Here is a 15,257-nt window from a genome sequence, read left to right as displayed (position 1 = left end):
CAGCCTGGGCAAAAGAGTGAAACTCTATCTCAAAAAAAAGAAAAAAAGGAAGCAAAACTTAACTCTAGTTAAATCTAGGTACATGAGGGTCTGTTATATTATTTTCTTGTATGCTGCCTGAACAAATTATGTAATTTAAAATAAATAAAATTATTACTTTTAAATAAAAACTAAAGGAAAATTGACACATGCTCACAAACACAAAACACTGTCTACAGTTTCAGAGGATTCACCTCCCTGAAGTCCCACAGATCCCTCAAAGGAACTTGGGGCTTTGATAGAAAAAGATTGTCTAAGATAAATTAAGGAAGAGAAGTGAACGATACGCTACCTTTGATGTTTAAAAATGGCCAATAAGTAAACATATTGATATGATTTGGCTGTCTGCACCCAAATCTCACCCTGAATTGTAATAATCCCCACGTGTCAAGGGTGGGGCCAGGTGGAGACAATTGAATCATGGGTGCAGTTTCCCCCACACTGTTCTCTTGGTAGTGAGTAAGTCTCACGAGATCCAATGGTTTTATAAATGGGAATTCCCCTACGCATGCTCTCCTGCCTGCTGCCATGTAAGATGTGACTTTGCTTCTCCTCATCTTCTGCCATGATTGTGAGGCCTCCCCGGCAATGTGGAACTGTGAGTCAATTACACTTCTTTCCTTTGTAAATTTCCTTTATAAATCTAGGCTTGGGTATGCCTTTACTAGCAGCATGAGAACAGGCTAATACACATATATATATTTGCATTTTAAAATCTGACTGTAGAAACCCTGGAAGCACATATAAGAAAATAATACAGCCGTTTCCTTGGGATGGAGTTGAGGAAGAGGGAAATGGGGCAAGAGGGTGACTGAGAGCTGGACAGCCTGCTGTATACTTTTTCATGTTGTTTAATTTGAGAACCATTTAAATGTATTACCTCTTCAAGAGTTGTATTAAAACAAAAGCAAAGAAATGCATAAACAACTCCTGGTTTAAAATAAAGCCAAATATTTTTGAACAGGAATACATGAGGGTAGGGAGAGACTTCAGGAACCACTATTGCCCCTACCCCAAGCCATTTAGCATTAAATCACATACTCAGAATCAACCACACCAGACCCCTAACAACTCCTATGGCAGGGCTGAAACCTGCTCCACAGGATGGTCAGTGGGGTTCATTTAGGAGGTTTTATTTATTGATGTATTTATGATTTTTTTTTTTTTAGACAGGGTCTTGCTCTTCTGCCCAGGCTGGAGTGCAGTGATGCAATTGGAGCTGACAGCAGCCTTAAATTCCTGGGCTCAAGCAATCCACCTGCCTCAGCTGAAACTTCAGCTACTTTGGAAGGCTGCCACCATGCCTGGCTAATTTATTTTTTATTTTATAGAGATGGGGTCTAACTATGTTGCCCAAGCTAGCCTTAAACTCCTGGTCTCAAGCAATCCTCTTGCTTCCTCCTCCCAAAGCACTGGGATTACAGGCATGAGCCATTGCCCCTGGCTCATTTAGGAGACTGAAGAGCAAAAGCTTTTCTAAAACAAGAAGCACTTGGGGCCCAGGATGTCGAAGCTGCAATAAGCTGAGATCACACCACTGCACTCCAGTCTGGGTGACAGATCAAGATCCTGTCTCAAAAACAAACAAACAAACAAATACCAATAAGCCTTTTGTGCTCCTTTCACCTTAATCTCCTGCCTCAATCCTGACCTGTTACTGTTCTTCTTGGGGGACCAGGTAGGGCAATCTTCCCCTTTCTCTCTAGACTTGTTTTAAATCTATTTGAGTCTGAATCCAAAACCTTCATAACATTACAGAGAAAGAGAGATGACATTCAATCTTGGGGTTTTCATCTCTGTTCTCTTCTAGTTATAGACAACATAGTATACAATTCAACAACTCTGGATTTCCTATGGATAATCTGACTCATCTTTCTTGCTACTCAGAATGACCAAAATTATATCAGTGAAGCTAGAGGAGTAAGTCCTTAGATAATTCTAAACCAGTGCTGTCCAACAGAAATATAAAGCAAATTACATATTTAAAATTTTTTAGTAGTCACATTAAAATTTTTAAAAAAGAAACTGGTGAAATTAATTTTAAGAATATTTTATATAACCCAATTATATGCAAAATATTTTCACTTTTATATATAACCAATATTAAAGATAGTATTATTATTATTATTATTAGAAACAGAGTCTCGCTCTGTCACCCAGGCTAGAGAGCAGTGGTGTCATGGCTTACTGTAACCTTGAACTCCCAAGTTCAAGTGATCCTCCCACCTCAGCCTCCTGAGGAGCTGGGACTATGGATACATGCCATCATACCCAGATAATTTTCATATTTTTTGTAGAGATGAGGTTTTTCTTTGTTGCCCAGGGTGGTCTTGAACTCCTGGGCTCAAGCCATCTGCCAGCCTCAGCCTCCCAAAGCGCTAGGATTACAGGCGTGAGCCACCGTGCGTGGCCAAACATCGGTTTTAAAATTAAAATAAAATTAAATTAAAATTCAGTTTTTCCGTCATACTAGCCACATTTCAAGTGAGCCATGGCCACCTGTGGCTACTCTAGTGGAGGGCACAATTCTCCACTGTCCCTAACCGTGATACAAATTTGGTGTGGGGCTTTCAGTCCAGGTATAAACTAAAAAGGAAACGCCATTCCAAGTGTTTGGAGACACAAACTGGGAAAATGATGGCGCTCTGAGGCAGGAAGAGTTTTTGATTTGTCCTTTCAATCCTAATAGCCTGATTCTACCTTTGATGAGTTTCTTACCAAAGCATGTCTGCCTGTCAGGGCCTAGCACAGTTCCTGGAGCGCATGTGCACTCGCTGGTATCTGAGCAGCTGCCATGGCAGTCCTCGTCGCAGATGTCATAAAAATCTACGGAAGAATAAAGATTATCTTCATGAGAGGAGGAGACCAGAGGACACGCTTTCATTCATTTTAGAGATGGTGCGGTGGGGCAGGAGGGGTGGTCTCCCTATGTTGCCCAGGCTGGCCTCAAACCCCTGGGCTTAAGCAATTCTCCCACCTTGGCCTCCCAAGTAGCTGGCACTACAAGCATAAGCCACTGCATCCAGCTGACCCTCTCCTTGAGAGAGCCTCATGAGTGTAGCCTGGGGGATGAGTTTCCAGCCACCATCGAGGGAATTCTCATTGTTCAGGGTTTATATAACCCAATGGAAAACAACAAACTAGGGCATCTTCTGTCTTCTAGATCAATGATTCCCAACTTCAGATCCATAGGCCCTTGAGTGGCCACAGACTGTCTGCAAATCTAAAACCTCACCATAAATGAGCTGTAGACTAAGAAAGTGTTACGTCTTACTCTTCTAGTGCTCTATTTTTAAAATGAATACAGATCTTGACAGGATTAATAACACAGAAATTAGAAGTATTGCTGACACAAAGTAGCTTCTTCCCATTATATATCATTTTAAAAAATCAGTGGACACCAAACACAATCCAACCATATGGGTGTCTGATTATCTATCTATCTATCTATCTATCTATCTATCTATCTATCTATCTATCTATCTATCTTAAAAAGGGGTTCTCCATACTCAAACAAGTTGGAAATCCACTATTTAGATAACCTAAATCAATGTTTCATTTTCTTTTTTTTTTTTTTTTTGGGTCGGAGTCTCACTCTGTCACCCAGGCTGGAGTGCAATGGCGTGATTTTTCGTCTCACTGCAACTTCCACCTCCCGGGTTCAAGCAATTCTCCTGCCACAGTCTCCCGAGTAGCTGGGGTTACAAGTGCACGCCACCACACCTGGCTAATTTTTGTATTTTTAGTAGAGACGGTGTTTTACCATATTGGCCAGGCTGGTCTCTTGGCCAGGCTGGTCTTAAACTCCTGACCATGTGATCCACCTGCCTCGTCCTCCCAAAGTGCTGGGATTACAGATGTGAGCCACCACACCTAGCCCAATATTTCATTTTCTAATGTGTTGTTTGAATGGAATTCGGACAAAATTAAAAATAACTGATTAAAGTCATAGCTCCTTTCCCCGTCTATTTCTTCAGGAATTTTTCAGAAGTTCTATGAAGAGATCTCAGAAATCACAATCTAGAGGTATCTTTGGCCCCACATCAATGTTGTTCAGATTGAGATATAGTTGTCACTGTAACTGCGTATCCTATAGTTGGCACTTTTGGACTCCATCCGTGGCCTTGTTGGTGGAGAAAAAGAGCACAGGGAAGGTACTCACGACCACAGTAGACGTGGAAGCAGACGCTGGGCTTGGTCAGACGATACACATAGTAGCCTCCAGGGCAAGCCTTGACCTCCACTGTGGTGTTCCAGAGGCAGCAGTTCCCATTGAAGCTGGCACAAGCCTGGCGTTGCACAATACCGTCACCTTCTAGGGGGTGGCTGCCATTGAGCCAGACAGGTGCGTGGGTTCCACAGTGGTTTTCTGGTATGCAGAAGGTAGGCATGGCATCTCCTGCCATGCCCGTGAAGCGGTACCACTCCCCATCCACATGGTTGTCACATAGAGGAGGACCTTGAGACTCATCCAGTTGGTGGTCAGTGTTCCTCCAGGGCTCATTCAGGCTGATGTAAGCAGAACAAGGGTCTAGGGCTGGAAATGAAAAAGATACCTCAGAGTACCTGGAGTGTTTCAGGTTTCAGGTCACAGCACCAACAGCCCAAGTCCACCTTCCTGGTCTTGCATTTGGACATTTTTGAATTCAAAAGAGAAATTAGTTAAGGTCCCAAAAAAATTAGTTGTTTAAGGTTCCTTAGGTTGATTTAAACATGCTGCATAAATGCCCTTTTCAAAATTATTTCAAACCTAATATTAAGCGTCAGCTTGAACTGAATTTTTATCCATAATAATTATTTGATAGAAGGATAGGTGTTCAGACCAAGGGAGGTTAGGATTAAAGACTCACTGAACGCTGCGCGAGTCAGACCATACTCTGAGTATTTTGTTCATTACCTGGAAACTGTATTATTATTATTTTTGAGACAGGGTTTGGCTCTGTCGCCCAGGCTGGAGTGCAGTGGTACAATCATGGCTCACTGCAACCTCCGCCTCCTGGACTCAAGTGATCCTCCCCACTCAGCCTCTGAAGTAGCTGGGACCACAGGTGTATGCCACCACACCTGGCTAATTTTGGGGGTTTTTTTGGTAGAGATAGGGTTCTGGCATCTTGTCCAGGCTGGTCTTGAACTCCTGGGCTCAAGTGATCCTCCTGCCTCAGCCTCCCAAAGTGCTGGGATTACAGGCATGAACTTGGCGCTCTGCTGGAGACTGTATTTTTTGAAAGCAATTGACAAACTTCAGAGAAAGTTGACCAGACTTAGAAGGGGTCCTAAAAATTATTTACTGGTGAAGTTGAGAATTATGGTTTTGAAAAAAGAAGACTGAAGAAAACACATATTCGTTTTTTAAAAATCTGGAATAGGCTTGTGGAAGAGGAATTAGCTATTCTGTTACAAGAACAAGTATGAATTATGGGGAAGCACATTTCAGTTCAGCTATCCAGTCATGGGAGAGGCTATGTCACAGGGCAGTTAGCTTCCAATCCTTGGAAATATTCAAAAAAGTATTTGGCTGGCTATTTGTAAAGATTATAGGTGGAATTTTGCATTATTAGAAAGTTTGACTTGATCAGGAATGTGTAAAAGCTCATTCCACTGAAAAGATAAAGGCCTCGGGCACATGCCACCTACTTTGAAATACACAGTATACTAGCATGTAGTTACCAGAAATATTCTCAAAGTGAATTTTGGTATATCTTCTACCAGCTTATTGAAAATACCAAGAACTTTGTGTATTCGTAGTTAACCATGGCATTATTATCCTAGCTGTCATATAGCCAAGTTTCTCAGGCATATATGTTTAGTGCATAAATTACCATATCTCAACCAAAACATTTTATCATATGTCATGAAGACATTGAAAAACAACATTTTGACTGGGTGCGGTGGCTCACGCCTGTAATCCCAGCACTTTGGGAGGGCGAGGTGGGTGGATTACCTGAGGTCAGGAGTTCGAGACCAGCCTGGTCAACATGGTGAAACCCCATCTCTACTAAAAATACAGAAATTAGCTAGGTGTGGTAGCGTGTGCCTGTAATCCCAACTTCTTGGGAGGCTGAGGCAGGAGAATCGCTTGAACTCAGGAGGCAGAGGTTTCAGTGAGCCAAGACCATGCCACTGCATTCCAGCCTGGGCAACATGAGTAAAACTTTGTCTCATAAATAAACAAACAAATAAATAAATAAATAGAAAAACAACATTTCAATGACTAAAGACACCAATATCTCCAATATTCTCATTGCTCCCCTTAGCTCCAGGGAAACTAATTAATGAATCAACATAGGTAAATGGTCCTTATGAAGAATCTATGAAACCAAGAAATTCTAGAAAGGAACATTGGCCAGAGAGTACTATATTATTATTCTTGATGCACATGAGGTTGACTTACGTAACTGATCTCGTAGGCAGGGAATTCACATTAGGGCCAATATATTTCGTGGGCAGGGAATTCAGTATTCGCAAATACTGCACAACGATTAAATATGAATCGGCCATGATCACCAAATCTAACTTGTCCAGAAAATACTTTAGATGTTTCCAATCTACATATCCATATTTCAAAGTTAAGTTTACTCTCTAAACTTCAGTCACACGTAGAGAAAAGTATAGCCCACTGCTAATGGCCTCCAAGAAAATATGACAATTTAAGGTAAGAAAGAAGTGGGATATTGCATTTTCTGGAAATAACACGCAGGGATGCAAATGGCAGAAACAACCCTCTTTCTTTAAAATGCCCCTTATGTATCTCAGCTGAGCCCTAGACCAGAATCCTTTGAGGGGAAGAAAGATCCTCAGATTCTCTCTCTCCTCAAAGGGGACAAATTTCCTCCTTTGCTCTCCCAGCTGTGGCTTTTTCTTACAAACAAGTTTCCAGAGCAGTTTCACAGGTGATTATAGAGTCATGGAAATATTTGGTTCCTCTCCCTGGCTCTAATTTTATAAGAGATGGCTAGATACTCAACTTTTAATGGCTTCTACAGAAACTCCTAAACCTCTCTCAGTAACTATTTCCTTATTTATAAAGTTTTCCTTCAAGTAAAATGTCATTTCTTGGCTGTCTGCTAAAAGTTCACTTGCTCCCCTGCTGTAGGGGAGATAGGGTATGAAGAGGAGAAATTTATCTGCCACCTTCTGTAACTAACTAAATAATACATACGTATTTTTAAAAGTTAACCATCCAATACTTTCTGACGTTAAATGTACCCATCCCACTCTACACCCTTTTAAGGCAGCAATCCAATCTAATAATCTGGCTGCTGGTTTTATATCCTGTTTTCAATCTCAGTGTGAAGCCCAGAATCTGGTATTGCACACATTCATCCTAAACTGCTGATCTATACATCTAATTGGGAGGGCTTCAGAAAGAACAGCCCTGTGGGTTCCTTCCTGGCCTGCCAGAAGCTCCTCAATGGTTTGCTAAGATGCCCACTTGCCAGCCACTCCTCTGGCGTCTTCCACCAGGACCATGCAGGGCCAAGGGCAGAGAACCGATGTCTGTGTCCCCACCCTTTCGCCCCAGTGTTGAGTCCTCCAACCCTCCAGGTCCTATCCAACAGACAGCCTCCCCTGAATCACAGCCCACTTTCGACCCTGCGCCTGAGCTTGGTTGGGAAGCACCCCTTCTTTCCTGCTCCCTCCTCTTCCATCCTCCTCCCTCATCACCCCACTTTGCTTCCCCCTTTCTCATCCCTTCTTTTCCCTCTTCTCTCACTTCCAGGGCAAACACCAGCTCCAGTCCTCAAAGTTCCCCCTTTATCACGCCTCTGGCATTGAGCCATATATCATCCTTGAGGAGTTGGGGGTTGGAGGAAAAGATCTGGGAAGGGCAAGGGTATATGGAAAGAATGGGGAATACAGGAGGTACTAGAGGCAGAATAGGTAAGGAGAAGGGTGGGAAGAAAGGGGAGTGGAGATTTTTCAGGAGGACAACTTTCTGAGAGAACCTTGGGTTAGTTATTGGCAGCAGATATGGGGTGATTAATGACAGGTAGCTCAAGCATATTTTTTGGAACAGTTTTGGATTTACAGCATAATTGAGATGATAGGACAAAGAGATCCCACATGCCCTACACCCAGTTTCCCTTGTTATGGCGTGTTACCTTTAGCCATACACTTACCATACATTAGCATGGTAACTTTGTCGCGTTAATGAGCCACTATTGATACCTTCTTATTAACTCAAGTCCACACTTATGCAGACTTCCTTAGTTTCCACCTATATCTTTCTGTTCCAGGATCCCACATTACATTTAGGTATCAGGTCTCCTGAGGGTCTCAAACCGCCATTTTTTAAAATGCATTTTTATTTTTTATTTTTTTGAGACGGAGTCTCCCTCTGTTGCCCAGGCTGAAGTGCAGTGGTTCGATCTCAGCCCACTGCAACCTCCACATCCTGAATTCAAGTGGTTCTCCCGCCTCAGCCTCCCAAGTAGTTGGAATTACAGGCATGCGACACCATGCCCATCTAATTTTGTGTGTGTCTGTATTTTTAGTAGAGATGGGGTTTCACCACATTGGCCAGGCTGGCCTCGAACTCCTGACCTCAGGTGATCTGCCCACCTTGGCCTCCCAAAGTGCTGGGATTACAGGTGTGAGCCACCGTGCCTGGCCACAAGCTTTTGTTTAATGTGTATCCTTTAAGGTGCTAGAGCAACCATGAAGAAATAGACCAGGGTCAATTAAATACTGAACTACTCAAAAGTGTCAAGAAGGATGGTTCTCTCCATCTCACCCCCACCCTCTCTTCCAGTTAGTACTGATATTCTACTAGAAAAAGAGGCAAGAGAGAAATCTGTTAGTAACTGGAATTGAAACTTTTCTTTGTCTGATTGGCCAGTTTTGCACCAAGTCTGAGGAGGGAGACAATTTAAGATTCACTCGATCTGTGCAAAAAGTATATTCTGATATAAAGACTGGTAAGTTTGGTTTATCCAGATCTGTGCCCCTCATGGCAACAGAGCTTTCAGTCCCTTGCCTTCATTAAAGAAAAACTCTATGCTCAACTTTAAATTTTTTTTTTTTTTTTTTTTGCTCTTCAAGTTGGAACTATAAAAGTGCCTAGAACACAAAGAAGACAGAATTATTTTTACACAAACTCCAGGAACTCTTTAGCTAGTGAAAGCTGTGGGATATGGCAGATCCATGGAAATTTTGGATGTCCAGGCGAGAGGCTAAATGGAACATGTAACAGAAATTCTCTGGAAATCTATTTTCAGGGACTTTTCTTACAAGATTCTAGAGCTAGCATTTAAGGTACTGGAATCTAGTTCTTAATCATCTGTACATTATAGCAAATTGCCACAACAAAAAGTGCATTGTGCCAAGTTCTTGACGTGAGACTCACCCACGGGTGACACGGAGGTGCCTGTGATGAAGAGGCAGGTGAGAAGCAGGAACGGAGGCATCCTTCTGGACCAACTGCCAGAAACACTGGAAAATCCTCTTAATACTGGTGTTCCTTTGTCCCCTTCTCTTTCAAGCACTTTTTTTTTCTTTTTTTTTTTTTTAAGGCCTCTAGGCTCTCACGAGAAAGACTTTATCAGCACTGGCAGGGGCTTTATCAGAGGAAGAGGATGAGGATGAGTGGGACAAGGTGTCCACAGCTCTGGCCTTGGCCCCAGAGAGAAGCACTGCTTTACACTGTCAACACGGTTCCTTTATTGATAGTTTTCTTTAGGAAAACAAAACAAAACAAAACCATAATCCCTCATCCTCCTATTGTTTTCTCTCAAGAATTCCCTGCAACGGAACCTCCAGTATCTTATCCAGAAGGGAATTCTAAATGAGGGACATCCCCTCACATCAAATTCTTGCTTTGTGACTTAAAGGAATTGATTTCACAATGTTGCAGCCATAGCATTGCACACTAAACGAGAAAGGATGAAGCCAAATCATTGAACCTGTCTTGGTCAGATAGTCAAGGAGCTTACAATAGCACACAAAACAAAGTAGTAAGGACAGGTATGGGACAAGGACAGTATTCTCTTGAAATGAGCTCCTAAGTTTGTTTTATTACGGTCTTTGACATCAAAACTTCTGAAAGAAACAAGGTTTAAATTGTGTTTTTACCAATTCAAGCAGCAATACCTCATGTTTTTATTGTCTTTACTCCCAAAATTAAAAAATGGTTTTATGTTATTTATTTCACTAATTCTCACATTAAGATGGGGTAGGAGCTTAAAATTAGAAACTACTCATTAAATTAACACTCTGGAAAATTAAAAGTCAAAATTTACTGAAGTTTCACATTTAGACAAAGGAGAGAAAATGTGCTTCATAGCACATTTTTTGAGACAGAGTCTTGCTCTGTCGCTCAGGCTGGAGTGCAGTGGCCTGATCTCGGCTCACTGCAAGCTCCACCTCCCAGGTTCACGCCATTCTTCTGCCTCAGCCTCCTGAGTAGCTGGGACTACAGGCACCCGCCACCATGCCCAGCTAACTTTTTTGTATTTTTAGTAGAGACAGGGTTTCACCATGTTAGCCAGGAGGGTCTCAATCTCCTGACCTCGTGATCCACCCGCCTTGGCCTCCCAAAGTGCTGCGATTAGAGGTGTAAGCCACCGAGCCCGCCCAATCACTGGTTTTTGCCAGTGACAAAAGTACAAATGGTCTCCAGAAGCACAGGGTTTATGGTCAAGCAAGGGGTTTCCATTGATCTAAAATTTTAGTTAGCTACTTTATTACTAACATCAGTGGGACACAGGCAATTTGACCATTAACTTATTAAGCTGTGGTTTGATGGCAGCAATGGATGACCCTGCTGTCTCACTGCAGGATAGTGTTGCTAAGTATTAGTGCTTTAAACAAAAAAACCAAACCCCCACAACTTCCTGTGCCTAGGAAGCCATCTGAGGGCTTCATATGTGTTGCAGAGAAACAGAGGACGTGTGCATGAGATAAACCCAGACTTGTTGCGAGGATTGATTGCTGGAGTCAAGGACTTTCACCAGATAGCTTTTGGTTCTGTAAACAAGAATTCCCAGGATGGTAAGTTTTTTTCCACCTTATTTCTATTTTTTCCTTTTTAGTTGACCTGCTCTTTCATTTTTTACTGTTTATGATGAAACATTTCAAATATATATACAAAAGTATAAAGAACGATAATGAACACCCAGCTATAATAATTACTAACATTTTGTCAATCTCATTTCATTTACATACCAGTATGCATTTCTAACACATGGTCTTTTTTTTACATAATCATGATGCTTTTATTACAACTATGAAAATTAGTAATAATTCCTTAACTCATACCCAAACCATATTTAAATTGCTCCAATAGTTCCAAATATTCCTTTTAATCCTGGATCGAGTCAGGATTCAAACAAGATTTATATATTACACTTTGGTTGTCACTTAAATTTATTTTTATTGGCTGGGTGCAGTGGCTCATGCCTGTAATCCCAGCACTTTGGGAGGCCAAGGCGGGTGGATCACCTGAGGTCAGGAGTTCGAGACCAGCCCTGCCAATATGGCGAAACCCCATCTCTACTAAAAATGCAAAACTAGCTGAGTGTGATGGTGCACGTCTATAATCCCAGCTACTTGGGAGGCTGAGACAGGAAAATCACTTGAACCTGGGAGGCGGAGGTTGCAGTGAGCTGTGATTGTACCATTGAACTCCAGCCTGGGCAACAGAGGGAGACTCCGTTTCAAAAATATATATATTTATATTAATATATATATAAATATATATATATATAAAAAATCCATAATGGTCTTCCCCTCTTTCTTCCATTTGTTGACGAAACCCCACCATTTGTCCTACAGAATGTTCCAAGTTTTGGGTTTGGTGAATTGCTTCTTTGTGGTGTCTTGTCTCCTCCCCCATATTTAATGTTGATGCTTGGTCATATGTTATAATTTTTCTTAATTATGTGCCATTAGAATTTAAAAACAAAAATACTCTGGTGACACTGAGAGAATTTAATGTACAGAAGGCAATGCTAGAAATAGACCAGTTAGGAAGTGAATAAATCAGTCTACGATCTGCATCTGAGCTAGAGTAACAATTCGAGAGCTACCAACATATAAATGGTAATTGAAATAGGGGAGGGGGGTGAGATCACACCCATGGAAAATGGGGTCCAAGATGGAACCTTGGGGAAGCCTGATATCAAAGATGTGGACAGAGGAATACAACGCTGTAAAGGAGACCAAGAAGTAATCACAGATTTATGAAAGGAAATGCAAGGGTGGAGTCACAGGAGCCGAAATTCAAAGAGGAGGGGTTGCTCAGTGTATGATGCATTTATAAAATATAAACATTTATCAAATAAGTATTCTTTTGAGACAGGGTCTCACTCTGTCACCCAGGGTGGAGTGCAATGGCGCGATCTCAGCTCACTGCATTCTCTGCCTTCGGGGTTCAAGTGATTCTCCTGCCTCAGCCACCCGAGTAGCTGGGACTACAGGTGTGCACCACCACGCCCGGCTAATTTTTGTATTTTTAGTAGAGATGGGGTTTTGCCATGTTGCCCAGGCTGGTCTTGAACTCCTGAACTCAAGCTATCCACCCACCTTGGTCTCCCAAAGTGCTGGGATTACAGGCAAAGTAGATAATCTTATATTCAGTAGGATTCATTAAAAATGACCTATACATTTATCCTAAGGAAATATCACAAGTGCACCATGGGAAACAAGGAGTTTGGACTTACTTGGAAGAGCAACAAAGGTTGGCAGTGATGAAACTGAATTAAAACTCTGAAGTGTTTCGGTGAAACTGAGCTCTAAAATCTAAGAAGTCCTATTTTTCTGTGAAATCTTTCCAGATAGATTTTAAAAGTCAACCTATTTGTATTTGTGTTTGAAAGCGTCTACCACATGCTTACCGCTGCACCCTGACGAGCAAGATACCACATTAGCGTTAACATGACCCCTGGTTACATCTTTTCTACTCACCAGTCACCATGCTCAGCAGTCTTCCAGTCACTTCATCTGGTACTTGACTACAGGACGCTCTGAGGAGTTGTGACATAGACGCCATCTCTGTGCCTTCGTTCCTTTCTCTTTAAAGCAATGGTTAGGCTAGATCAAGGGTTCTCATCAGAATCACCAGGAGGGTTTGTTGAACACTTGGATCCACTCCTAGTTTCTGATGCAAGAGGGACTGGAAAACTTGCATTTCTAACAACTCCAGGAGATGACATGCTGCTGTTCTGGGGACCATGTTCTGAGAACCCTTTTACTTTTTCCACCTCTAAAGTCTATGCTCCCTCAGCGAAACTGCATTACTTACACTCAGTAATAGATTTGATGCTATCATTATTTGCCTCTAATCCACTATGCTTTTTAAATTTCCATTGTGGTAAAATATACATAAAATCTATCATTTTAACCACTTAAGTGTACAGTTCAGTGGCATTAGGTACATTCACATTGTTGGGCAACCATCACCACCACCCGCCTCCAGACCTTTGTCATCTTCCCAAACTGAAACTCTGTATGCATTAAACAATAACTTCCCATTCTCCCCTCCCTTATCCCTGGCAGCCACTATTTTACTTTGTATTTCTATGAATTTGACTACTCATATAAGTGGAATCATACAGTAATTGTCCTTTTGTGACTAGCTCGATTCATTTAGCATGTGTCTTCAAGGCTCATCCTCATTACAGCATGTGACCAAATTCCATTCTTGTATGGCTGAATAATAATCAGCTGTGTGTACACACCATATTTTGTTGATCCATTCATTTGTTGGCGGACACTCGGATTGCTCCTACCTTTTGGCTATTGTGAATAATGCTGCTGTGAACATGTGTGTACACGTCTGTTTGTCCCTACTTTCAATTCTTTTGGACGTATGCCCAGAAATGGAATTGCTGGATCATATGGTAATTGTTCCACTTTCTGAGGAGCCACCATACTGTTTTCCACGGGAGACAAACCATTTTACATTCCCACCAGCAGTGCCAAGGGTTCCAATTTCTCTGCTTCCTCACCACCGTTTTATTTTCTGCTTTTTCTGATAATAGCCATTCTAATGGGTGTGACGTGGTATTTCACGGTAGTTTTACCTTTCCTTAATTATTAGTGATGTTGAGCATCTTTTCGTGTTTATTGGCCATTTGTATATCTTTTTGGAGAACTGTTCAACTCCTTTGATCATTTTTAAATCAGGTTTCCTTTGTTGTTAGGTTCACTATACTTTAAGCTTGTCCTACCCATGGTTCGCAGGCCACATGCAGCCCAACACAAATTTGTAAACTTTCTTAAAACATTGAGGTTTTTTTGAGTTTTGTTTTAGCTCATCAGTTATCATTAGTGTTGGTGTACTTTATGTGTGGCCCAAGACAATTATTCTTCTAGTATGGCTCAGGGAAGCCAAAAGATTGGACACTCCTGCTTTAAACTTTAAATTGTAAGCTCCTTAAAGGCAGGAATCATGTTTTTATTTTCCTTAAAAAACCTAACCAAAACAAAAACAACCCTGCAAAGCTTAACAGAATGTGTGAAGTATGTAGATACTATTTATTGAATGCAAAAAATGACTTAATATTTTCAACCTTGTAAGAATTGAAGAAGAAAGAAACACAAAAAGTGGCTCCATAGTCAAAGACAGGTTTATTTTGGAGAATATTCTGGCTGATTTCGATCAGGAGCATTCTCTTACAGACTATGGGTACTTCAGGGTTTAGTGAGGGAGAGCCTATCGCAGGCTCGGAGTATTTCTGGGTGGAGGAGAATTTTATTGCAGGGTTGGAATGTCTGTTCGGAGGAGAGGTTATCTCGGGGCTGGGATGTTTCTGGTCAGAGGGGGCTTTATCTCAGGGTTGGAATGTTTCTGGTCTAAGGTGTCATTTGTGGTTTATGGTCATGCTGACATTAGCCATTAAGCTGATGATTTTGGGCTGGATTTAGGCGGTTTTTAATCAAAGGGAACTTAAAATGGCGGTGCTTGTCCAAGATGGCGATGCTCCTGCTCTGTCAAACCTTAAATTCTTACACCTTACATGTGGGTGAGGGTTGTCTGTGTTAGGCTGCTGTAAGCTGCCAGAAGGCAGGACCACAGCTACAGAGGCTGTTTGAACAGCACCTCATATTGCACTACAGCAACCAGATATTTAATACAAGTTTTTAAATATGCTTGTGGTGACCTTGGCAGCATGTAATATTTCCTGTTTGGCTACAACTGTAAATTTCATACAAACTCTGAAAATAATGAATACTTAATTTTGGTGCATCTTTGAACAATTAATTCTTGAGTCCAGGAG

The 15,257-nt window shown here is 41.6% G+C and overlaps 1 protein-coding gene across 2 annotated transcripts in view; it reads right to left on the bottom strand.

Annotated features, from left to right (window-relative positions):
- LOC105466034 (oncoprotein induced transcript 3) overlaps positions 1–9,531 on the bottom strand; it is a 34,650-nt gene extending 25,119 nt beyond the window's left edge. The window contains exons 1-3 of one of the 2 annotated variants that reach the window (XM_071068773.1): positions 9,386–9,531; positions 4,202–4,576; positions 2,758–2,865 (exon numbers count right to left, since the gene is read on the bottom strand). In XM_071068773.1, the coding sequence (XP_070924874.1) occupies positions 2,758–2,865; positions 4,202–4,576; positions 9,386–9,446 (544 nt within the window). In that variant the 5' untranslated portion in view covers positions 9,447–9,531. The remainder of the gene's footprint in view (positions 1–2,757; positions 2,866–4,201; positions 4,577–9,385) is intronic. The other variant, XM_011714861.2, reaches the window with a different exon arrangement.
- Between the last annotated feature and the right edge of the window lie 5,726 nt (positions 9,532–15,257).

The sequence above is a fragment of the Macaca nemestrina genome, chromosome 9, assembly GCF_043159975.1.
Source record: "Macaca nemestrina isolate mMacNem1 chromosome 9, mMacNem.hap1, whole genome shotgun sequence".
NCBI classification, from domain to species: Eukaryota; Metazoa; Chordata; class Mammalia; order Primates; family Cercopithecidae; genus Macaca; species Macaca nemestrina.
Note: the sequence above shows the minus strand (reverse complement) of the source record. Positions and strands in the feature narration are given on the sequence as shown.